The sequence below is a fragment of the Peromyscus eremicus genome, chromosome 7 (assembly GCF_949786415.1).
Source record: "Peromyscus eremicus chromosome 7, PerEre_H2_v1, whole genome shotgun sequence".
NCBI lineage: Eukaryota > Metazoa > Chordata > Mammalia > Rodentia > Cricetidae > Peromyscus > Peromyscus eremicus.
The window spans coordinates 15716398-15743591 of record NC_081422.1 but is presented as its reverse complement, the minus strand read 5'-3'; the positions used below and the strand labels follow the sequence as shown (position 1 = coordinate 15743591).

The 27194-nt window shown below is 39.2% G+C and overlaps 1 protein-coding gene across 1 annotated transcript; it reads right to left on the bottom strand.

The window, feature by feature from the left end:
- Positions 1–201: 201 nt before the first annotated feature.
- On the bottom strand, positions 202–27194 carry LOC131914746 (zinc finger protein 317-like). The gene is given in 11 exon segments (XM_059267372.1): positions 202–1919; positions 1921–3198; positions 4757–4839; positions 6092–6187; positions 7084–7210; positions 7704–7843; positions 8586–8804; positions 12878–12938; positions 17357–17523; positions 25124–25204; positions 26886–27194. Coding segments are annotated over 7 exon segments (1830 nt in total). The 5' UTR covers positions 8617–8804; positions 12878–12938; positions 17357–17523; positions 25124–25204; positions 26886–27194; the 3' UTR covers positions 202–1844.

The window sequence follows — 27194 nt, the reverse complement described above, 5'->3', positions numbered from 1 at the left end:
ACTTGAAAAGTCACATGAATACTTGACTTAAAGTATTTAAAAATCTGTACCTAATAATTCCAAGAATACTCACTAAAACTTTACGTAAAAGTAGCAGTGATTAACTTTCCAGAGAAAGGGGTATGGTTCCTGGACAGCATCCAACAGGATAGGAAACTCACTTCCAACCAATAAAGCAAACAGAAACAAATAACCATCCCATTATAAACTTGTAATCAATTTTATTGTTTTCTCAGGTAATAGAAATTCTAGATGTAATACATTGAGCACCAATGTAAATTCTTTCACAAGTCACAGTATAGACTAGAATCACTGTGAGTTCTCTGGAGTGTCCTCTTTAGAATGGGTTTTCATCTTCAGGGTCACACAATGAATTAAAAAAATCAGACTTTTTTTTTCAAGAGCTTTTTCTCAGAAAGCCACACAAAGACCTCTGTTTATCAGTCAATGGCCAGGGTCATGGCATGTAGACAATACTAGTTACATGAAAAACTGCAAAAGATTTCTTAATGTAGCACCATTTGCTAATCATATAAAACCATAATTCTTCTGCTGTAGGAGTTTAAAATGCATACTGGGGAAGCAACTAGAGATCTCTGTTATTGTTTTGGGCAGAAAGCCATTAGCAACCAAAGGATCTACATTAGGAAGCTTCATGCTTTGACCACAACAAATCTGATACATACTAAAAATACTCACATTACCCAGTGCATAGCATCATACAATTCTAAATATGCCACTGGTTAGGTTAAGTTTCCCAAAGGGAAATTAAGATAGGAACAAAGCTATATACATATTGTTCATGATGGGGCTAAGAGTTATTCAGAGGACCATAACCTTAAAAATAAAAAGATCAAGAAAACTAAAGAGCTGGACTCTGTTGTCATATGAAAGACTTGTAAATACAACCCTACATTCATACACTGTGGCTAAAGCATTTTCACAGAGAGTTAGCATCAGTGTAAGTCCTCATACATTTCCAGAAAGAACTGGAAATTGCATTTTTTTTTCTTTTAAAAAGCTGTAAAAATTTTCTCCTAATGTGAGTGTTCATAGGGATCATAATAACCGAGGAATGAATAGTATTATTCTCAAACTCAGCACTATTACAGTAGTACACATAATTGTTTGACATGGGTGACTTCTGTATATTGTAGGCTATTTTGGTAGCATCTCTGATGTCATCTCTCTATATGCCTGTAGCACCTCCCTCCCCATTCTCAAAATCAAATCTTTCCTGACATCAACAAATGCCCTGAAGAGCAAAACTTCCCCAGGTTGAGAACCAATGCTGCCTGACCTGAAAAGATTTTCACGAACAGCATGTATGTCAGAATTTGAGTGCCACACAGCATTTCTGCCAGATGCTTTTTCTCTTTAAAAAGAACAAGCACCTTGGCTTATGAGCCAACAACAATAAACAGCTGGCCAGTTTGCTCACCTCTTTTTTATGGACTTTTCCATGTTTCTTACTTCTGTGATTTTTCTCTTTACTCTGATTTCTGCCCTGAGGAACAAATGTGAGGTAAGGAAAGCTTCCCCTAGTCACTGTATTGATAAAGAATCACTCTAGTGTGCCCGCAAACTGTTGCTGACTTTAACACCAAATGCCCAAGCTGAAGATTCTCTCCCTAAGTTCTTATGTGTTTGAGAGCATAAAGTATGCTGAAAGTTTCTTGATACTCAATACAAAATTTTTCCCATTCCCTGTTTTCTCTCTGAGACCCCAAGTGCTGAACACCAACTCAAGTCTTCTCAATCTTTACACAAACTGGATTTTTCCTAATTTCCATGTGCTCCCTTGTGTTCTGTATGTGGAGAGTTCATCAGGCATTTGTGACTTCTTAAACTTGCCAGGTTTCCTGTGTATCTGAGCACTCATTGAAGCCTTTTCCACATGGATGGGGCAAAGAGCTTCTCTCCCTGGTGGGTTTTCACATGACTCCTAAGTGATGAATGGTCGCTGAAGGCTTTTCCACAAACAAGGCATTCATAGGGCTTTTCTCCGGTATGGATTCTCCGGTGTACATTAAGGTTGGAACCTATGCTGAAGGCTTTTCCACAATGGTCACACTCATATGGCTTCTCACCTGTGTGGCTTCTCATGTGTGTCTTCAGGGTAGATTGGTTCCTGAAGGCTTTTCCACATTGCCGACAGTCCACACGCTTCTTGACAAGATGGATGCTCATGTGCCTCCTTTGGGACAGGTAATCACCAAAGACCTTCCCACAGGAAGTGCATTCATAGCGTCTCTCTTGAGTGTGTATCTTTTTGTGTGCAGTGAGGTTGGAACTTGCACTGAAGGCTTTCCCACAGTGATCACAGCCATAAGGTTTCTCCCCAGTATGAGAGTTCATATGTGTCTTCAGGACAGACTGGTTTCGGAAAGTTTTCCCACACTGGCGACACTCAACAGGTTTCTTTACAATATGAATCCTCATGTGTTTCCTCCTTGATAGGAGGTCACTGAAGGACTTCCCACATTCTTTGCACTCATATGTTTTCTCCACCATGTGGTTCTTCTTATGCAAATTGAAGTTCGACTTCCATCGGAAGGCTTTGCCACATTGTGTACACTCATAAGGCTTTTCCCCAGTATGGTTCCGGACATGCTCCTTCAGGTGGGAGGGGTGCTGGAAGGCTTTTCCACAGTCCTGACACTCATAGGGCCTCTCTCCAGTGTGTGTCCGCTTGTGGGCTATGAGGTGGCAGCTCCTGCCATAGGCTTTGCCACACTCATCACATTTGTAGGGTCTTTCACCGGTGTGAACTCGCATGTGAATCTTCAGAGCAGAGAGGGTCCGGAAGGCGTTACCACACTGACTACAGTCAAAGGGCTTCTCTCTCAGGTGAGTTCTTGCATGGCTCCTTAGAGCTGAGGGGTCATTGAAGGCTTTGCCACAGTTGCTGCACTCATAAGGCTTCTCCCCAGTGTGAATCCTACGATGCCTTGTAAGAGAGGCACCGGTAGTGAAGGCTTTCTGGCACTGGTGACATTCATGCATTTTTCTCCCATCATACAAGCTCATGTGCTGAGTCAGGTTAGTCCTGTTCTTGAAAGCAACTCCACAGCTGTGGCGGTGATAGGGCCTCTTGCTTGTGGACCTTCCTACTGGCTGAGTAAGGTGAGGGCTAATACTGAAGATTTCAAACAAATGGGTGAATTCAGAAGATTTCTCCAAAAGATGAGTTTTTTCCTGTTGGTTAAGAGATGAGAGTTGACTCTAGCATTTATAACAGCCCTTATTTCATTTAATGTTTTTTGTGCTGATGATTGAATCAAAGGCCTACCAGTAAATACATAGCATGGGCTTAAGCATTAGTCTACAGGCCTAGCCTCTTTAAATATTATCTCTAAATAAAGTAGCAACAATAGAAATATATTACTATGACTGTGTTGAATAGTTCTATGTCAACTTGACACAAGCTAACACCATCAGAGAGGAGAGAACATCAGTTAAGAAAATATTTCATTAATATGGGGCTATAGGCAAGCATGTAGTGCATTTCCTTAATTAGTGATCAATGGAGGAGAGCCCAGCCTGTATTGCACCCTGGGCTGGTGCAAGCCTTGGGGAGCAAGGCAGTAAGCAGCACTCCTCCATGGCTTCTGCTATCAGTTCCTGCCTCCAGGTTCCCTGTTTGAGTTCCTCTGTTGACTTCCTTCAGTGATGGACTGTGGATGTGAAAGTGTAACTCAAACAAACCCTTTCCTCTACAAACTGCTTTTGGTCATGGTGTTTGATCACAGCAATTGTACCCAAACAAAGAGAATGACCAAGATGTATTGTTCTTGTTTCATTTGAGCTTTATCAAAGATAAAAAGCAGCTTGAGGTGGGGGTGGCACTCACTCGTAATCTCAATTCAGCAGGCTAAAGCAAAAGAATTTCGAATACCAGGCTAGTCAAGATCTTGTCTTGTTAAAATAAATAAAAGCAGAAAACGTGGCTGCTGTGCCATTAGGCTCCATGTGTACTATACTATAATGCTTTTTTTTTTGTATGCAATCTTTGTTCACTGTTTAAAATAAAATTAAGCTTCATCACACATTATAGAAATATTTACTTATCTGAACTCTAAAAGAGAAAGTCTGGGGCTAGATTTGGGATCCTGCCTAAACTGACAATACAGTGAGTCTCATTTTAATATCAATGGGTTGAATATCAAGATTTCAGCAATCCCGCCGGGCCGTGGTGGCGCATGCCTTTAATCCCAGCACTCGGGAGGCAGAGCCAGGTGGATCTCTGTGAGTTCGAGGCCAGCCTGGTCTACAAAGTGAGTTCCAGGAAAGGCGCAAAACTACAGAGAAACCCTGTCTCGCAAAACCAAAAAAAAAAAAAAAAAAAGATTTCAGCAATCCCAGTCCTAAACCATTTAAAGACAAAAATAACTATATTAATACTGAACACATAATAATAAAGTTATTTACATGTTTTACATACCACAATGTATTGGGTATCATAGGCAATATAACAATAATGTAGAGCATATAGCAAGATATGTACAGGTTCTATGCAGTCAATGAAAAGTGACATTTTATACAAAGAAACTAAGCACTTTTAGAGCTTGGTATCCACAATGAGTTCACTGGAATCAGCTCACTGGAACTCAGGTACTAAGTTACAACTGTAACTTAGCACTATGGAACTCCCATTTCCTCTAGAGTAGGTCACTTGACTAGTTCTTGAGTAAGCTGACTAGTGGCTGCCTTGACTTCTCCAGAAAGACAAAAATATATCCTAGGAAAATCTTACCAATGTCACTCCATCAGATGTTTCTTCCCCAAAAATATCTTCCATAACTATGGACCATTTTATTTTAGCTGGAGTTCCCCAATCTGAAAGGCAAAAATTGGAAAATTTGACTCATTCAAAAAGAAAGTGAGATGATAATAATGAAAAGTAGACTTCTTTGTAAATTCTAATGATATACAAGGAAAGGTGAGGCAAAAGGGAAGAACATACAAATGAATAAAATGATATAAATGTCAAATTCAAAGAGACGAAGTCTACACATCAAAAGGTTTATGAAAGAACAGATAGATAATAAGACAAAGAACACTTCCTTACTTCCTAGTTATCAAATGTGCTTCCATATTAATGTTTTGAATGTATTTGTTCAAGGGTCCATGTGGTAAAGAGTTGGCCTTGGTATAGTGACACTGACATGTCAGAACCTTTAAATGGGTGGGGCCAATTGTGAGGTAATTAGGTCACTGATTACACTGTTCTTATATGGAATCAATGTTGGTCTTAGAAGGTTAATTACCTCCTGTAAGAGAAGGCTGTCTCATAAAGGCAGATATGATAACCCATGCATATGACTCCAACATTGAGGAGGGTTGGGCAAGAGAATCATGAGTTCAAGGCCAACTTGGGCTACAGTGAGACCCTATCTGGAAAAAAAAAAAAAGAAGAAACAAATAGTGGGCAGTTATATAACACCAGCACTGGTCTCTCTAGCTTTCTTGCTTCCTATTTCACAATGTGATATTAGTTTTGAATATGGTTATGCTACCATGCTGTCATGGATAATCTTATTATTAACTTGCCTAGATTTGGTCTGACCATGGAAACATACTCTGGGTGTGACTATGAGAGTGATTCTAAAACAATTTTAACTGAAGAGGGGGAAGATCCACCCTAAATGTTGTTTGTAGCATCCTACCAGACAGGTAGAGGTGGAGGCAAGGACAAAAAGGACAAAATGAGCTGAGTACAGCATTTGTCTCTCTCTCCTCTCTCTGTCTCTCTCTCTCTCTCCATTTCTGGGAGACAAATACTAATGATCAGTCACTTCACCTTCCTGTTGCCAGGTCATTCCTGCCATGATGGACTAAACCTTGAAACTGTGACCAAATAAACTCTTTCTCCCTTAAGTCACTTTGTGCCTGCTGTACAAATGCAGGCTGTCTGGTTATGTCATAGCTGGCACCAGGATAAGGGCACCATGTCCCTGAATTGATACAAATGTGAGCTAAATAATCCTCCAGGTTATTTTGTAACAGACACAGGAAAGCAACAATGTATTCCCTCCACTCCAATCCCTGAAAAGAGCTGACAGCAAAAATCACATCTGTGTTTACTCACCTGGAGAACTACCACATTGAATGTCCCTCTCCTCCATCCTTAGCTCTTCTTCTTGCTCCAGGTGTGAAATGAGGCTGGGTTTGCCAACCTGATACCCTACTCACAGAGAAAGATACATGTTGAAGGAGGACTTTGCAGAGGACAACCCTTCCATTAGACTGGGGTCAACAATTTGGTCTTCAGGGTTTTCTGAAGGTGGACAAGGCTGATTTAGGAGCAGCAAATGATCGTGTCACATTTCTAAGGAACACAGTAAAAATCTTCCAAAAAAAACAAATGCACACATACTCATACATTTTACCATCCAAAAAAGAATGTGGATTTTTTTTGTTTTAAGTGCTGGGAATGAAAACCAAGGCCTTACATTAATCTATAAAACCACTCTACCAGTGAGCTATACCTCAGACAAGAATAGAAACTTTTAAAAATAAATTTTTGTAATTTTAAATTTTGTTAATTTTAATAAATTAATTTTTCTGTGTGTGTACTTGCCCATATTCAGAGGCCACATGAGGTCATTGGGCATCCTGATCTATCACTCTACTTCACTCCCTAGAGAAAAGGTGTCTCACTGAACTTGAAACTAGGCTATTGTCCAATAATTTCCAGCAATTATCTTGTCTCCACCTTCTATATCTGTGGAATTTCCAGATGTTATCTGCAACGACATCCAGCTTTGTATGTACTGCTAAGAATTTGAACTCAGGTCGTAATACTATACAGTAAATCATCTTACTCACTGACCATTCTCCATCAAGAATGGGGACCTCTTTAGAAACTTATGGTAAAGCTCAGTCACATACTTGAAAACCTCCAAGCTCAATGTAATGAACAGGTTCTACTACCAGAGAACCTATGAGGGGGGTTCTTAGCTTGTTACAGTTCTGCTTGTTCTTAGCTTTGTTACAAACCCCATTTATGTCTTGGGTCAAAACAAGTACTAGATAAAACATCTTATCCCTAAACAGGTAAGGGAACCATGGTAGCCTTACCCACTGAAGTCAGGTTGCTATAATTCTCCAGCATTACATCTTTGTATAGTTTTCTCTGGGAAGAATCTAGCAGGGGCCACTCTTTCTCAGTAAAATCCACAGCAATATCTTGGAATGTCACAGAGTCCTGGAATACCATACACATTTGGGCTCAGTGAGAAACCAGCTCATAAGAAGACAACAGAGGCAGAACATGACCATGAGAGATCTGATGTGTGATTTTAAGATATGGTCTGCTGAAGGTTTCTGTATATGTGTTGGAAGAATATTCCCACAATGTCTCTTCCCTTTGAAGAGCTCTTAATCTGTCTTACAGCTACAAATACAACTCTGACAAGAAGAAAATTGCTTTCATCTTCTAGGGCAGCTGAGAGCTTGTAGCGTTACTAACTTTCTGACTTACAATTGATTCTGAGCACTCTGCAAACATAAGAAAACTACTTGTCACCCCCTCTAACTTCCCTAGTGGTGATTACAGCCACTTAACTTTCCCTGTTGTCCTGGTCCTTGACTAGGCATTCACTGGATGAGTATCTAAAAGAGTTCCAACATGGAATGGTGGTGGTGAGGGTATCCTAAAATGTACTTGTCCCACCCTTGGGACTTGAAATCTTATGTACCTGAGAAGAAACCCGAGTTGGTGTATCAGGCTTTGGAGCACAGCAAGCAAACAAACCCAAATTCTGCTGACAGGAATGGTATTTTGAAGGAAGAGGAAGTTCTGATTCCTGGCTACCAGGAGAACCCTGAGAGGACATAGCTAAGATAAGAAAATAAAATCCTTGAGGTTCATCTGTTCTCTCTGTAAGCATACTCAAAAAACTCACACACACACACACACACACACAAAACCCACCCCACCCCATACACCCCTCTGCTTATTCACAAACAAGGACAGAAAAGAGGATGTTGGTGATATACAACCATGAGCAGCAATGTATCCTGCACATGACTTGCTAGGCCCATGTATGACTTCAGGTATTTTTTTTTAAGTTTTGGCATCTTTGCATAAATATAATGACATGTCTTCAGGATGAGAGACTCATGTATAAACAAGATTCATTTATGCTTTACAGTTACACACATAGCTGAAGATCATTTTAGGTACTTTTCCAAAACAGCTATTTTGACTACAACCTGTCATTTGAGGTAAGATATAGAATTTTCCATAAGTGCCATTATAGCTATCCTCACAAAGTTTCAGAATTGGGATTTTCAGATTAGGGATGCTCAATCTCTGCACAGTCCCATTTTCTCAGTGAGGAACTGAAGTCCCAAGACATAAAGCCTTTACATCACCTTTACCTTCTTCACTACATATGTCAACCATACACATATTCTTCTTTGTCCCAAACCCACACATGCCCATAGTCAGTCATATGAACTACCATCGTTCAGTTCACCCATCTTGGCTCAACAGCTTGCATAGACACGTCTCCTCTATCTTAGGCATGGCCAGAGACATGTGCTCATTCACTGAGGGCAAGAACAAAAGAACTCACCAAACGTGGGAGACAGACCCAGGGTAGCCATCCTTTGGGGGCACAGGCAACCTTAGCTGAATGTAGGGGTACGTGACGAGGCACTGCTTTTCACAGCTGACAACTGGCACAAGGGCACTTCAAAGGCTGTCTCTCTTACTCAGTGAGGAGAACTCTGAGTTTTGTTTCTTGTCATTTCCTTTTGACCCATAAGCTGTCTGATAATGGGCCAACATCAACCTAAATAAAGAGAAACTCAAAGCATTTCTACTAACATCAGGAACAAGACAAGATTTTCCACTCTCTCCATACCTATTCAATACAGTACTTGAAGTCTTAGCTAGAACAATAAGACAACTGAAGGAGATTAAGGGAATACAAACAGTAAAAGGAGCTAAAGGATTTTTTAAACACAGATGATATGATTGTATATATATATATGTATATATATATATATGTATATATATATGACCCTAAAAATTCCACCAGGAAATTCCGACAGCTGATAAGCACTTTCAGTAAAATTGTAGGATACAAAATTACTACACAAAAATTAGTTGCCTACCTATGCACAAATACAAATGGACTGTGAAAAAAATCAGGGAAGTAATACCTTTAACAATAGCATATATATCCTATATATAATATACACGTATATATGTTGGATTATGAATATAAAATATCCTGAATAATAAAAGAATTGCTGGAGGTACAACCATCCTCAATTCTCAAACTGTACTACAGAACTATGGTAATAAAAACAGCATGGTTTGCCATAAAAAGATACACTGATAAATGGAATCATATTTAACACTCAGACAAGTCCACACACCAATGAACACATGATTTTTGATTTAAAAAAATTGAGATACACTTTGGGAAAAAAGATAGCATCTTCAATAAATGGTGCTGGTCAAACTAGATGGTTGCATGTAGAAGAATTCAAACAGAACCATATTTCCACCTGCACAAAACTTAACTCTAAATGGATCAAAGACCTCAACATAAGGCCAGATATACTGAATCTGATAGAAGAGAACATAGGGAATAGTTTTGAACTCACTGGCACAGGAGACTTTCGGAACAGAACAACAACAGCAGAAGCAATAAGAACAATTAATAAATGGAACCTCATGAAACTGAAAAGCTTATGTATGGCAAAGGATACCATCACTTGGAGAAAAGATTTTTACCAACTACACTTCTAACAGAGAGCTAATATCTAAAATATATAAAGAATTAAAAAAAAAACCCTGGACATCAAGAAAACAAAAAATGAGGTACCGATGTACACAGAGTATGTATTTTTAAAAGACGACACAGAAATGGCTGAGGAGCCCTTAAAGAATGTTCAACATTATTAATCATCAGGGAAATGCAAACCAATACAACTTTGAGATTTCATCATACACCAGTCAGAATGGCCAAGATCACTATAACAAATGACTGCTCATGCTGGTGAGGATGTGGAGTAAGGGGGACACTCATCCACTTTGCTGGTGGAAATGCAAGCTTATATAACTATAATGGAAATCAATATAGTTCCCCGGGAAGCTGGGAACTACCTTGAGATCCATTTATACCACTCTTGGGCATATACCCAAAGGATGCTTCATCCTATCATAGAGACATATGTTCAACCACTCAAAATAGCCAGAAATTGAAACAGCCTAGATGTCCCTCAATAGAAGAAGAGACAAAGAAAGCATGGTATAGTTACACTATGGAATACTACTCAGCTGTTAAAAAACTAATGCAATTTCCAAGTATATGGGTGGAGCTAGAACAAGTCATCCTGAGTAAAGTAACCTAGACCCAAAAAAGACAATTTTGGTATGTATTCACTTATATGTGGATATTAGCTGTTAAATCTTCAATAAGCAGGCAACAATCCACAATCCACATAAGCACAGACATTAGGTACTACAAGGGGAGGAATGGATCTCCCCAAGTAGAAAAAATAGAATAGATGGTCATGGAAGGATTGGGGGTAGGTCTAGAACAGGAGGATCAAATGGGGAGGGGGAGGGAAGAAGGGTGAAGGAAGAAATATGAGGGGGGACAGTCAGAACTAAGGGCCATTTGAAGGGTCATGTCATAACCCAATAAAGTAGAAGTTTTCTAAAATATATACATGTATGAAAGTGATCTAAAAGGGATCACCAAATAATGGGAGATAGAACCTCAACCTGACATCTCTCGTCACCGAGTCAAGCTTCTAGTTCTGGGAATGGGTTACATATAATTGAGTGTTTGGCTAAAGAGGCCCCATGGAAATGTCTAAGCAATCCTGGCTGTTTCCAAGGCGATTGATTGCTCTTTACAAACTGATGGTAAGGCTCTATTGCTGAGGACAACACCTAAGTAACTCATTAAACAGGGAGAAGTTGAGTGGGTGCCCAACTAGAGCCTTAACCCCTACTGACTAGTGTTCATGGTACTGAACATACTCTGTCCGCTACCAAACAAGACAGGTAAACACCAACTCAGCAACAAATCCTAATGGTGTCCCGTGTGCAAGCTGTGCTAGCACAATAGTGGCACAAAACTAGTGGGAGTAACCAACCAATAAATGACTGGAACTAAAACTCACTCCATGAGAGGAATATATCCCTGATGTTGCTCGAGTGGCCAAAAACCTGAAATTACACAGGCAGGGACATAGTGGAACAGCAAATACTATTCTTCTTCTGATGGAATGCAACAATAAAATGACTTCTAAGGACATTCTGTTATACTCATAGACCACTGTCTGCACAGTCATCATCAGAGAAGCTTCTTCCTCTTGTGGACAGGGACAAATACAAACACCCTCAATGAGCAGAAAGCAGGAGACTTTGGAACATTCAATCCTAAATGGGATACCTCCATCAAATCCCTCCCATCAGGATTGAGGGAATCCTGTGGAAGAGGAGGTGAAAAGACTGTACCAGCCAGAGGGGCTGGAAGACACCAATGCATGTAAGAACCCAGAGACTGTGGTAGCATTCATAGGGCCTATATGGGTCTGGGCTTGATGGGGTCTCAGCACTGAGAGGGAAAGTGGACACAAGTTCCATCCGTAACCCAGAAGCTATCTCTAATTGGCAACTGCTTGCATAAGAAATATTAGTTTTCTCCAATGGAGTCTCACTGGAGAAACAAATCACTCTTTTTTTTTTTTTTTTTCTGGAGCTGAGGACCAAACCCAGGACCCTTGCGCTCTACCACTGAGCTAAATCCCCAACCCGAAACAAATCACTCTTAAGGGTAGGCCTCAGGGCCAGCAGTAGATAACCAACAGAAAATGGAACAAAAGAGGTGGGGGAAAGAAATAATAAATATGATTTAAAAAAAACTGCAAAAAATTCATAACAATGTTAAACATAGGGAAACTTAGAAGACTCAAAATAATGGTCTTTAACAACATGAAAAATGACTAAAGTATACCCAGAAAAGTCAAAGGAACAGAAGAGAGCTAGAAAGAAATTTGACATGTTTGACATGTATAGACAAATAATCTTTCTTTCTTTCTTTTCTTTTTTCTTTCTCTCTCTCTCTCTCTCTCTCTCTCTCTCTCTCTCTCTCTCTCTCTCCCTCCCTCCCTCCCTTCCTTCTTTCCTTCCTTTATTCCTTTTGCTTTTCCAAGATAAGGTTTTGTTTGTGTAACAGTCCTGGCTGTCCTGGAACTCACTCTGTAGCCCAGGCTGTCTCAAACTCACAGAGATCTGCCTGCCTCTGCCTCCCAAGTGCTAGGATTAAAGACATGTGTCACTACTCCCAGCAACAAACAATTTTTCAATAAGAGCACAAAGCAATTCAATACCAAAGGACCTTTATGATCACTGTTTAGAAGATTTATTCATTTCATTATTTGAAAAAGTAAGGTGACCTTTATTTTCATTACAGACACAAAAATGGTTCAGAGTTAAAAAACAAAAAACCTTTTTAGTGATTAATTATCCACCAACTATATAACACCAAGAATACAGTCAGAAAGATTATCTTCCAATAAAGATTATCTTCAACAGCTTGAAGGTTTTAGGTAACTGCATGTGTAGTCCCAGATACTAAGGAGGTGGAGGCAGGAGGAGAGAGAGAAAGCAAGTAAGATGGGGAAGGAGAGACAGAGGAAGGGAAAGGATAGAGGAAAACAGAGGAAGAAGAAAACAATTTAAAGGAGTATGCAACAGGTGTGAATAAGGAAAGGTGTGAAATATTAACCAGTCTTCAAAGGAATGAAGTTCTGATACATGCTCCGACACATGGAAGTAGGCAATTGTGCTAAAAGACATTAGCAAGGCAAAGAAGGGTAGATGTGTGATTTCACTTACATGAGGTTCATGGAGTCAGATTCACTCATGAAGGGAAAAAGCAGAGTGTTTTTGCCAGAGGCTGTGGAGAAAGCAAGAGGGGAATTACTGTTTACAGGATTCCCAGTTTCAGTTTCAAATGATAGAAAAGTTCAAAAGTTACATTGGGGAATGTAGTCCCTTGTGAATGTATGGACCACCACTGAACTGAACAATAAGGGCTAAGTTTTGTTTTATTTCATCTCAAAAAAAAAAAAAAACCAAAAAAAACCCCACCTGATTGATTTCTATGTGTATGAGTGTTTTCCCTGCATGTATGTATGTGTCATGTGTTCCTGGTGCCTGTAAAGATAAAAACAAAACAAAACAAAAAACCAGTGTCATATCCCCTGGAACTGGAGGAATGGTTCTGAGTTGTCACAGGGTGTTGGGAACCAAACAAAAGTCCTCTGTAATACCAAGTGCTCTTACCTGCTTAGCTAGACCTCCTATCACTTATTTTATCTCAATACTTAAATTGACTTAAAGACAAAAATCACATGATCATCTCAGTAGATAGAGAACAAGCATTTGGAAAAAATCCTCCATTATAAAAGTCCCAGAGAATTTAGTCCCAGAGAATTACCTCCCACAATAAAAACTACTTATGAGAAACCAATGCCCAACATCATCCCAAGTGCAGCAAAGCTTGAGGCAATTCTACTGAAGCCAGGAACCAGACAGGGATATCCACTGTTTCCACCCCTTTTCAAGATATGCTCAAAAGTACCTGAGGAATAGGCAAGAAAAAGAAATTAAAGGGACACAAATAGTGAAGGAAGAAGTCACACTATCCCTATTTTCGGATGATATGATACTACAGATTAGAGATCCCCAAAATTCTACCAGAAAATTTCTAGAAAAAAAACAAAACAAAACGAATTCAGCAATATAGTAGGATATAGAATTGAGCTGAACACATTAATATCTTTCTATACACCATCAACAAACATACGGAGAAGGAGGTCATGGACACACTCCCATTCATGAGAGCCTCAAAGAAAATGAAGTATCTAGGAATAAACCTAAACTTTAAACCTCTGAAGAAAGAGATAAAGACACTAGAAAATGGATTAGTTAGTTGAGTTAACATTATGAAACTGACCATTATATCTAAAGCTATTTACAGAGTCAATACAATCCCAACCAAAAGCCTTCCACTATTCTTCAAAGAAATAAAAATATTATATAATTCATATGGAACCACAAAAGGATAGCCAAAACAAAATGACTAAAAGGAACAAATGTTGGAAAGATTGCAATTCCAAATCTTACATATTAGAGAGCCATAGTAATGGCACCAAAACTGATGTGTAAACCAATGGAACACTACCAAAGACACAAACATGAGCACACATGACTTCAGCCACTCAATAGTTGACAAGTAGTCCAAAAGCATATGCTGAAGAAAGCTTCTTCAGAAACTTGTGCTGTGAATATGGATGTCCACATGCAAATGCCTCTCACCTTGCACAAAAATTAACTCCAAATGGACTGAAGGCCTAGGTGTGAAATATGAAACTCTTAAACTGCTAGACGCAAACACAGGCAGTACCCCATAGGATAGGTGTAGAAAAGGACTTTCTGAATAGGATTCAATTTGCCTAAGAATTAAGGCCAACAATTGACAAGTGAGACCTTATGAAACCAAAAATCTTCTGCACAGCTAAAGAGATAATCAATCAGGTGAAGAGAAAGCCCACAGAATGAGAGAATATTTGCCAGCTACAAATCTGACAGAGGATTAATATCCAGAATATACAAAGAACTCAAAAAATCAAAAACAAAAAGATTCATTTGAAAAGTGGGAACCACATAAAGTTCTCATCAGAAGAAAAGACAATAGCTAAGAAATATCTCAAAAACTGCTCACTGTCCCTAGTGATTAGAGACGGAAATGAAAATCAAATAAGCTTTGAGATTTCATCTCACCACAGTCAGAATGGCAACTGACAACAAATGTTGGAGTGTGAGGAAAAAAGGATCATCATCCACTGATGGTGGGATTGCAAACTGGTGCAGTCACTACAGAAATTAATGAGAAGTCTCAAAAAGCTAAAAATATATTCTTCATACGATCAGCCTTTGCACTCCTTGGCATATGCCTAAATGACTTGACATCCAACTCCACAGCTATTTGTCAGCCATGTTCGATGTTGCTTTATTCACAATTGCTTGGAAATGGAAACAACCTAGATGTCCTACAACTGATGAATGTATAATTGGTACATATCTACTGTAGAATTCTATTTAGCAAAGAAAAATGAAATCATGAACATTGCAAGTAAATGGATGGAACTTGAAAATATTATACCGAATTAAGGAAACCCAGACCCAGAAAGACAAACAGCATGTTCTCTCTCATTGGACATTCCTAACTCAAAATCTTCAAATGTGAGTATATACCCTACAGTAACTATAGGAACCTGGAAAGCAAAACCAGGCTACTGCCAAGAAAGGGATTTGGGGAGCAATAGGGAGGTGAACAGCAGTGTAAAAATGACCTAATCATGGAAATAGCAAAGGGAGGGCTCTTTAGGGAGGGAAAGGAAGTAAATACAGAAGAGGTAGGCAGGGGGCAGAGGGGAATAGCAGAATACAAGTGATCTGATAGGTAGAATGAGAAAAGGGGGAATTTTAAGAAGCAGGGAGGGAGCACGGTAAAATAACAATAATGATGTCTAAAAAAGCCACAAAAAATCATACTATTAACTGTTTTCCTTAAAAAACGATAGTCCACATAATCTGTGTATAAATATACACAGATATTTTTAGTGAACTTTTCTCATCTGGTCTGTGTGTGCTCCCTCCAAGAGCAAAAACCACCTAACTATTGTTAGGTCACAAAACAGCACCCCCCAATGGCAGTGCTAATGACAATGATTCAATTCCAACCTGAGCTGATTCTGCCAGGAAACCTTAAAGGCTGGCTGAGTGCTCCTGACTACAACTCTCAGTACCACCACTGTCTGACAGATTCCCCAGGCTACCCACCTGGCTGTCCTACCTTTCAAGGTCCCCCTCATCTACCCTTATAAAACCTAACAAGCTTTTGCAGCTGGGTGCTGTCCTCCATTGTCTGAGGCAGTCCAGCAAGTTTTGTTTTTTAATAAACAGTCTCATGCTGCACCATTTACACTAACCAAAACCCAATACCAGACAAGGGGAACCCTCTTTTTGGTGACCACGGCTGTCCATGAGACTCCCCAAATATACAGAGTACTGCTATTGCCCTTAGTTGCCCTGCAAAGGGGCAAGGTAGGAGCTCATTGCTGAAGGTACCAAGCACTTGAGACACAGGGTCCAGAGGGCTCTGAGCTAGAACTGACCTGAATGCCTTCCTAAGGAGAGCTTTCATTGTACAGGATTATGGTGTGGTAAGCTTCCTCCTTTACTGTAGGAGAGAAGCAACCTACAGTTTCACTCAGATATGACGCATGATCCACAAGACCAGCATGGTATGATAACCCTAAAGGGGCAGTAGTTGCACACATACCTTGGCAGTAACCAATAGCTTTCTAAATGAATTTAAGACTTGCTCCAATAAATGGAAACCATGGCTAGTACTGGAAACCTAACTAACTTCTCAGTGTTAGTCACTGATGGATCTTGGAGGAGAACCTATAACCTACACTTCACTAAAAAAGCAAAATCTCTAACTATATTTTAAACATTTATTCTTATACCTACAGATAAGTGTAGTCCTCATCTGTCATCAAGAAAACTTCTCTTTGCAACAGAGACTACTACAGAAAACTACAACTAATAAAAATGAGTTGTAGAGTCCAGACTCAAAAGACTCCTGCACCTAAGGCTCAGAGATCATTTAGGAAAGTTGGGCAGAAAAACTATAATAGCCAGAAGGTCAGGGAGCTTCTTAGGAGATTTGTGTTTCCTATTGGTGCCCCCAACCCCATAAAGTCTCACAATTATGACTGCTCAAATGTGAGCTGAACAAGAATGGCACCAATGCACCACCAGAGTGGATGGGGAAAAGTCCATAAAGCCTCAACTCTACAAACTACAGGCAACCGAGGAAAGCTGGGAACAGGAGGGGTGGCCCTCCCCAGGGAAGAGCAAACCAGCTGGTTGTCCAGTGCCAGATGGTCAGCCTTGAAACTATATATACCAGTAACATTATATGGACTGAGCATACATACATGCATGCAATAATAATTAATGAAAAAATAGGCCATGATTTGAAGTAGAGTGGGGAGGGATGTATAGAAAAGTTTAGAAGGAGAAATGAAAAAGACTGTTTCTATATGCTGGTAACTTTGTAAGATTTGCATGGTTGAAAAGCCAAGGAGAAACCAGGCAGCAAGTCCTTGGAAAAATACAGCACAGTACCTCAGGATACAGACCAAAGGACGAGAATTCTGTGAGGATGCTCCTGACCACCAGTCTTCCTAGGACTACAACATCCCATTTGCTACCAGAACCTACTGTGGGCCTCATCACCTGTGGCCTTTGTGGAGGATCTTCCGGTATTTCAACTGGTTCCCTGGCACAGAAACCCTCCATGGCCAACTGCACAACTGCTTCTTTTTCTTTTCCTAGGAACTCCTGTTTCCAGCAGCCACAGGCAACTTTGCAGAATGCTGGTCTCAACGGGATCCCAATCTTGTCTGAAAGACAACAGAACAGCACAGATCCATAACTATGACTCAAACTTCCCTTCTCAGCCTAACACAATGAGAATAAAATATGAAAATAAAAAAAATTATATAAATTTCTGTGATAGTTTGAATGTAATTGGTCCCCATAATCTAATAGGGAGTGAGTGGCACTATTTGAAGGTGTGGCTTTGTTGGAGGGGATATGGCCTTGTTGGAGGAAATGTGCCACTGTGGGGTCAGGCTTTGAGGTTTCCTATACTCAGGATACTGCCCAGTCTGTGAGTCAACTTCCTGTTGCCTGCAAGATGTAAGAATCTCAGCTATTTCTCCAGCACCACATCTGCCTGCATGCCACCATGCTCCCTGCCATGATGATAATGGACTGAACCTCTGAAACTGTAAGTGAGCCACCCCAATTAAATGTTTTCCTTATAAGAATTGCCATGGTCACGGTGTCTCTTCATAGCAATGAAAACCCTAAGACAAATACATTATACATATTTTGTACACAAAATATACATTCATGTATATTTTATTGAAAATGGAATTTAGAATCAACTAAAGTATTTGTAAAGTAAAACATCCTTGATGGTTCTCAGTTTTAATAATATTTAATTAATTCTTTGAGAATTTCATAGTGATCATACTCCCCACACTACCCCACAGCTCCTTCTCCCTACCCACCTCTAATTCATGTCATAATTTTTATAAAGAATACACTATATTGAAGCAAATATCCTCATCTCAGGCTCTTCGTCTTCCTTGGTGATGCTAAGTGTCTTGGAGCTGCTGCCTGACAGAGATCACAGTGCTTGGACAACTTGGACTGACCCTTCACTGCCCTCGGTGGAATTTGCTGCACAACTCTCGCCTATGTCTTTGTCATGTTTAATGTTTGAATTCCTTGCTGTTAAGGGCCCCTCACCGAAGGCTAGAACTGGGACAATGTAAAAATTCTTATAAAAGCTGATGTTGAGTAACACTTATGTGCTGTGGAATGTCATTCTGTATGCTGTGAATGTGTGTTGCTCTGATTGGTTGATAAACAAAATGCTGATTGGCCAGTAGCCAGGCAGGAAGTATAGGTGGGATAAGCAGACAAGGAGAATTCTGGGAAGAGGAAGGCTAAGTCAAGAGTCGCCAGCTAGACACAAGAAGCAAGATGACAAGGCAGAACTGAGAAAAGGTACCAAGCCCCATGGCTAAACATAGATAAGAATTATGGGTTAATTTAAGTGTAAGAGCTAGTCAGTAATAAGGCTGGGCTAATGGCCAAGCAGTTATAATTAATATAAGCCTCTGTGTGTTTACTTGGGGGATGCGAGTGGGAGAGATCTGTCCCAACCGCTGGCTGGCCAGGACACAGGAAAACTTCCAGCTACACTTATGGTGATTCCCTGGGAAAATTAGCTATGAAAAAAAAAATGAGTGTTCTATAGAACGTATTACTTAAGTGGTATTAATAAGCATGAGACATAGGATCTGGAACAAATTATTTAAGAAGAAAAAGTTAGGGAAATTTTAGAAGTTGACAAACTATAACTGAATTATTAGAATCTCATGCTTTGCCTCAGAACTGTCTTCTCCAACCATTCCTAAGCCTTAGGAGCAGGGGTTTACATGTTACTCTACTAAAAGCTCTGTGTTCTATGTTTAAATATTTAGAATGTTTCTAATTTTTTCACAAATGGAAAAACTACACCTACAATAAATCTGTGAAGCTAAAATTGTATACCTCTTTCCCCCTTAGAATGAATATCTAGATGACAAAATGCTTGAGCAGTATTTATGAACATGCTTAAGCCTTTTGTTATGTGTTGGAAAATTATCTTCTGAAATGGTTTCATTTGCAGCCCCTTTAGCTGTGTACATATTACTTACACATGAGGGAAAACACCTGACTTGCCAAGCTGATGAATAAGTTTTGGAATCATTAAAACTGGGCAAGAGATACAAAGTAATAGCTAAAAACAGAACAGAATTTTATAGCTAGCCTGTTAACATGAAAATAAGAAGGAAGGGTATCACTGGATGATGTAATTTAATGATGGAGAGCTTGCCTGGCATAGGTAAAGGCTCTGGGTTTAATATTCAGCACTGCAAAAAGAAATGTCTGGGGAGATGGCACAATAATAAAGTGCTTGCCATGCACGCCTAAGAACGTGATTTCAGATCCTACCACCAACAGAAAAAGCTGGCCATGGCAGTGCAAGTCCATGATCATATCACTGGAAACAAGGAGACAGTATCATGGGAGGCTTACTGGCCAGCCAGTCTAGCCAAAACAGCAAGCTTTGGGCTCAATGACAGACTCTGTCTCAACACAGAAAAATAAGGCGGAGATTGATAAAGGCAACAACATCAACATCAACCTCTTGCCTACACATATATGAGTGAGTATATCCATACACAGACATGTGCATATATTGACATAGACACAGGTGAAACAAGAAAGAAAGAGAGACAGAGAAAGGAAAGAGGGACCAAGGTATTTAAATTATGTAGCCAATCTTGTCCCTTCTCTTTCTTTCCTACCTTTTCTATCCAAATAGTCAAATCCTGTCATTTCACACACAAAATATATGCAAAGTTCTGGCTATTCCTCAGCATCTACACTATAACTGCTCTGCTAATTCTAAATCAGCCTGACTGGTCCCTAACTGGTCTCCTAAATCCTGTTGCTGTCATCAACATTGTAAAATATAGGTAACATCACATCTTTGCTGAAAACCTTCTGATGGTGTTTCATTTTCCTCAGAACAAGGTTTCATACCCCTGCCAACCCACCGTGACTATCTTCCCAGTCACTTACTTATGCTACTCAGCTCACACTGACTTCTTCACAGAGCCTCATACCCCGAGACATGCACATCCTTTAGGACCCCGGCAATTGCTATCTCTTCCTTCCAATCTTCTTCCCTACACTGTGTCTGGTTGGCTCTTCTCTTCAGTTTTTTTTTTTTAATTAAACTTTAAGGCTTTTGAAACAGCCCTTTCTATCTACTCCATTTACTATGCAGACCCTTGTCTTTTTTCATATACATTTATTTTCCCCCAAAATACATATGTCTCCTTAATACACTTTACTAAGTTATAACAGGCTATATTTTACTACAAATAGATAAATCTGGACACGAATAATCAATAATATAGAATTTAGAGCTAGTAATACAGTTTAATGACAGAATGTTTACCTAGCAAGCATGAAGCTTTGGGTTTGAACCCAGAATAAAGAAACCCACAAAAATTTGAGCACAATAAAGAAAGGTAAGGAGGGATGGAGGGATGAAGGGAAGGATAAAACAAGGTCTTGTAAATCTTGCTGTGATCATCCCCAGAGAAATGAAGATATTCTAAAGGGTCCCTGATACTCTCCCTTTTATTATTGGACTACGGAGACAATTCAATCCATAAAACAAACTTTGCCCAGGAATCTCATACTGGGAAAAGGAATAGACTGAAGCCTAGTGCCGTTCAGAAAGGGAACTAGTCTTCAATAAAGAGGCTTCTGATGGGGCTAGAGAGATGACTCAGAGGTTAAGAGCACTGGCCGCTTGTCCACAGGACGTAGGTTCAATTCCCAGGACTCATATGGCAGCTCAAGACTGTAACTCCAGTTCCAGGGCTTCCAAAAAGACACACATAGGCAAAATATCAATGCACATAAAATAGAAATAAATTTTACAAATACACACACACAGAGACACACAGACACACACACATATATAAAATGAGGTTTCTGACAATTTATCAGATCACCTTGAAGGAAACACCATACATTCATTGGAACTGTTAATTATGCGTACTTTGCCCAGTCTGCTTAAGCTGAAACCTCATGTCAGCACCAGTAGATGGACTTCTGGAGTCAATGCAACATTTTCTTTTTCCACTGTGGACTCAGTGAATGAATATCCCCTTCCTTCTTTTTACTAGTATCTTTTCAAATGTCTTACTGAGAATGTTGACCAAGCCTAGTCTGCTAAAACTGGTAGGATCCAGGCTCTGACACTAACTCCAGCAATACTGCAAGTTCAAGCTGCCACAGTAGTGAATACTCTGAGTTGCCCAGGAATATCTTTTAGTTTCTGAATCAATAAAGCCTCTCACCATTTTGAGCTGTACAGGCAGAAGTTAGCACTGGGGGAACTGTTCGTTCTTTCTTCTAGGCTTTTGCCTACAAATGCTTACAAAAGACTGATCAGAGTTAAGCTATTGCTCCTGCTATCTCCAAAGATCCACAGAAAATGGCCAGGAGGCATTGCTTCCTACAATGGCTGGTTTAAAATGTCATCTTTCCACAACTAATAATCACCTGGGAGAGAGCCTCAAGTGAAGAATTCTCTGGACCAGGCTGGCCTGTGCTCATGCAGGAGGGAAACTAGCTTGACTATTAGTTGACACAGCCCACTATGGCAGCACTATTTCACGGGCTGTAAGGGTCTAAGAAGCTAGCTGAGTACTAGGAATCAGGTAGGCAGGCAGCATGGTTACATTCATTTTGTTCTGCCCTTGGCTGTGGATAGAATATGGCCAACTGCCTTGCACCGCTACCTCTGCAACTTCCCTGCAAAGACTGACTTGGAAGTGTAAACCAAATAAAGTCTTTCCTCCTATGCTGTTTTTTGTTAGAGTACTTGTCACAGCAAGAGAAACAAAAGTAGGATGCCATGCTTCTAACATACTACACAGTTTGCTTGGTTAGTTCTTTCTCTATATTTCCAAACAGGCAATACGCTCCAAGTTAAGTTTTTACTTCTCTTCCTTGTTCACTGTCCTGGAGCTGGAGTGAAAACTCCTAACATAAAAGTAAAGAGTCAATAAAAAATGGGTAGAAATTGATCCTCATTTACTTGTATAACAAGATAGCTTCTATGAGGCAAGTGGCTTGCAAGGATTACAAAAAACAAAACAAAACAAAAACAAAAACAAACAACAACAAAAAAGGTATATAAAGAATCTGAAGGATTGGGAATAGTTTTAAAGGTCCTGTGATATGAACAGTAACCATGGTGCTAAGGCAGACTTACAGTTTAGCATAGCACCTTGAGCCTCATCTACTTCATGGAGCAAATTGGCCAGGTGCCTCAAACTGAGACAATGCCCCAACATCCAAGCTAGACCTGTCGAATACGTCCAATGTTCTACAGTAATGCAAACTCAAGAGGCCAACAGAGAGACTATTGGTGCAGAATGAAGGTCACAAACAAGAGATCTCGAATACAGTTGCAGCAGAAGATAGGCTGGGTGAAGGGCATATCTAGAAATAGGTACAGTGACTATTAACCCAGAAGTTTTCTGCAAGATACAAAGAACAAGACAGTGGTAATCAGAATGACAGCATCATGGATGAAGTGGGACGCAGAGTTTTCAGAGACACCAAATTTTAGATTCTATGGTACCTGCTTTTGTAACACAGTGAATATTATCTCCCTGGTTATTGTTTATTCAATTCTACTATTCAGATACATTTTTCTCTTCACTATGAACTAGGAGAAAATGGGGCTAACTAGGAGTGGGTGCCACTATCCTAGCTGGAAGGCACAGGATAAGCAAGACATTACATTGAACTATTTTGGTTCCTCTCACTATAGTACTTAACCCAAACAAATACTTTAAGTACCAGGTATTGGCCGCGAGGAAGGACTTCACCCGGTACTTAGCAGAACCTTACTCTTGTCCATGCCTCCCTTCTCACAATGACAGCAGCTATACCTCATTTGACAAATTTATGATCCAAAATTGATTTTGGGATTCCAAACTGTACATTATAAATTCCTTTTTTGGTGGCTGCAATTCTTCCAATGTTCAATTTTATTTCCATATACGACTTTATAAAACAGTGTCAGGGCATTCGTATTTAATTGCAACTATTACATACAGAACAGCACTTTTACTGAGGTTTGCCCTTGTTGGGCCTATTTCAATCAATGCTATCTATGCATGCAAACATACACAAAGCAATGAAGAACACCACATGTTCTTGTTTCTTCAGTTCCACTAATACTCAAATTCATTTTCTCTCCATTATGACCTAGACTAGGAAAAAAACAATACAAGTTGTATTCTCAATAAATCAATAATATATCAGTATATCCACTGTGATCTAGACCATGTCCCAGAGGCTAAAAGGGAAGAGTGTTGGCAGATGTTCTTTCTTACCCACCAGTTCCCAAATAACCAACACAGAGACTTAATATTAATTACAAATGCTAGGCCAATAGCTCAGACTTATTACTAACCAGCTCTTACATTTTAAGTTAACCTATATTCCTTATTTACGTTCTTGCCACATGGAGGTACTTTTATTAGTACAGCACATTCATCTGCTCCCTCTGTGTCTGGTTGGTAACTCTAGACTCCACCCTTCTTTATCCCAGCATCCTTAGTTTGGTTGTCCTGCCTATACTTCCTGCCTGGCTACTGGCCAATCATTTTTTTTATTAACAATGAGAACAACATATTTTCAGTGTACAGGATTATTCCACAGCATTTCTCCCTTTTTGTCTAATTAAAATGGAAAGTTTTAATCTAAACATAGTAAAACCATATATAACAAAATATTATTAAGTGAGAATTAGTTATAATATCCACTCCATTTGTATATGGCAAAATTAGAGAAAATACTCTATTATCTATCTTATCTTGGTGAGTTTACAGTTTTACATTTAATTTACCTAACTAGTGAAAACTATAACAATACAGTCTTCAACTCCATCAAAGGCACCAGAAGGATATAATATTACCTAACGGCAGAGACGTCTGGCTGCCTAGACAGTCACCCTATGTTTCCTCTGTAATGTTGGGGCATCCATCCTTGGCTTACAGGCCTAGAATATCTGACAGAGACTTTTCTGAAAAGCAGGGAATTTTCAAGGACTGTCTTACCTTGTCTTGGCAACGTTTGGCAGTCACTTTTTATTTGCGTCCTGTTGGTCTAGTGTTGACAATATATTGTCAGCAATAGTTTTTTGCACAAATAGTGTGAGATATGTTTCCAACAAAATGTCGAGAAATGAAATTCAAAAGAAACTGCTACATTAATCCATATATCAAAGGATTCATAATATATGATAATCATATACCAAGCATGGTGATGGATATCTTTAATTGCAGCATGGGGGAGGGAAAGACAGGTGGATATCTTTGAGTTTGAGGCCAACCTGATCTATACAGCGTTCTAGGTCTTCCAGGGTTGCATAATAAGACGTTGTCTAAAAACAACAAAAAATGTATGAAACACAAAACTCCAAAACAGTATTTCCACTTTGGAAGATGTCACAGTAATCTAGCCTAAGTCAGGAAAAGAAATAGTGTTACAAAAATTATATGAAGAAAGTAATGAAGAAGCCAGAGCAGGTCTGTAATCTCAGCAACTGAGAGGTGGAAGTAGAAGGATCAGAAGAGTTCAAAGTTATCCTCAGCTATCTGAGAAGTTCAGGGCCAGCTTGGGCTTCAAAGACTCTATCCCTGCCACACAAAATTAGATAAAAAGCCAGAAAACTATGAAACAGAAATTACGTTTAATAAATTGGATTGTCTAAGTCAAAAAAGTTCTAATGTTTTTGTTTAAAATAAAATAAATAAGTATCTAAACAGGAGTGGTACACACCTGTATAATCCCAGCATAGAGGGAAGTTGAAACATGAAGATTATAAGTTTGAGAAGCCAGTCTGGACTACATTGTGGGAGCCTGTTTAAATTAAAAAAAAAAGATTAATTAAAAATATTAGGAATATGTAGAACACAATAAAATATAAGTGACTGTGAACAAACTTTGATTACATAACTTAAACATTATGTGGAAATAAAAACTTCCTAAAGAAATTATTGTAACAAAATAGAAAACATGGATGCAACATAGCTTCCAGAAACTCAAGTACAGCTTTAAATAAAGTTTTCCCGAGCTGGGTGTGATGGCAAAACCCCTTATAGAACTCAGGCCTCTGAGGCAGGAAGATTGGGAGGCTACAAAAGAAGATTGTACCTTTAAGACAAAAAAGTGCGTGTAAGTCCAGCCAAACCAGAACATAGCAAGTGTGTATAATTCAAAGGAAGCATACATATTTACTTAATGTATTCAGGAGACAAAACTACCTATAAATAACATCCAAAATATTATGCTAAATTAGTAGAAATTTTTTATCAAGAATGTTGACCTCAAATTCAGTGAGTACAATTTGAAGAAAATGTAATTGGACACCAGAGTCAAAGTTCTTAGTTATAAATAGTAACAGATTAACTATAAAACTCAATGGCATAAAAATGCCAATATTCTAAAGACTTATAAACAGATTCAACAAACTTTGGAAATAGAAATCCCATGTCTGGATTTTATAATTGAAAATATAAGGTATGACATTGCTGATAAATGATACTACCTCTTGAATACAAGATACTTAGAAATCTCTAAATCACAAGAATGACATACTTGTATCATTACAAACAACACGATTTTATGAAAATACATAATAGTGCAATATGTATTTGGGGAACAGTAAAATCCATAGTTAATTATAGGAGAGAGAGAAATATGCACTATAAGAAGAGCATACAAGCTCTTAAGGTTTAATGATTTCTGTCATAGTCTAGCTTGTAAATTTGCTTAATGGTTACCTTTTTTAATTTTTCATAATATAAAAATAACCATTTTATTTCAATTTAAGTGTACAATTCACTGGCACCTAGTACTTCCATCATTGTGTAACCATTATCACTGATCTCTATAATCATGCTAATTATTTACAGATACTATTGTCATCTGCTGGACTGCAAACAAAAATTTGGCCTTTGCAGAGAATATACCTGTTGCTGTATTTTCAATTATAATTTTGAGTATGAAAGTTATGACCTTTTTTGCATGTCTATTGTAAAAGGATAAAGGACAGAGATAACGAGAAAAATTCAAGACAAAACATTAGCGAATACAGTAGTAAATGAACTAACTTTCGAGTTAAATTGGCAGTATGTAAAACTAACTGACAACTATTTTTACAAGTGATTTATTTGCATGAGGACTGTCAGCTAACAAACGCATAAAGTAACTGAAGATTTAACTTAAAATATAAAAGGTATTATGCAAGTTTAACAGTAACAAAAACAGTGTGCTCATATCAACGACGGTTTTAGAAAGAAAACCCACGCTAAGAACAGTTCCTGTCATCCGGTCACCCATGAACACCCTGCTGTACGAATTTTAAAACCAGGTCGGCAGAACCTCTCTTTGTCACCTATGAAGTGTTCTAACCCCACTTCTCCTTGGTCGCCAGCTATGGGGACCGAAAGGCGCGCCTCCTGCGGTTTCTGGTGTCCTCATCCCTGACAACTACTGCCCTCTGCTTCCTAAAGGGTTAAGGGATGAAACCCCTGCTTACCGGACTGAGGGTGGAATCCAGGAAGCGGAAGTCTCCGCAGCTAAGACCGAAGGACTATAAGTTCATGTAAAAGGTCCCCAACGCTTGGGCGAACAAAAGGGTCGGGACAGACATAGGGGAGAAACCCCTAAACATTGTTTCACACGTGTGTCTTACTGCAATCGCTTTCTTAAGCTAATGGCTTCAATTTCACTTCCGTCTCAGAAATCTCGCGGAACTTCATTGGCCATTTATAACGGGGAGCATTCACGGTGTGCATTTTGGGAAATGAACTTTGACAGCTTTGATAAACCCTGTAGTCTTGAGGAA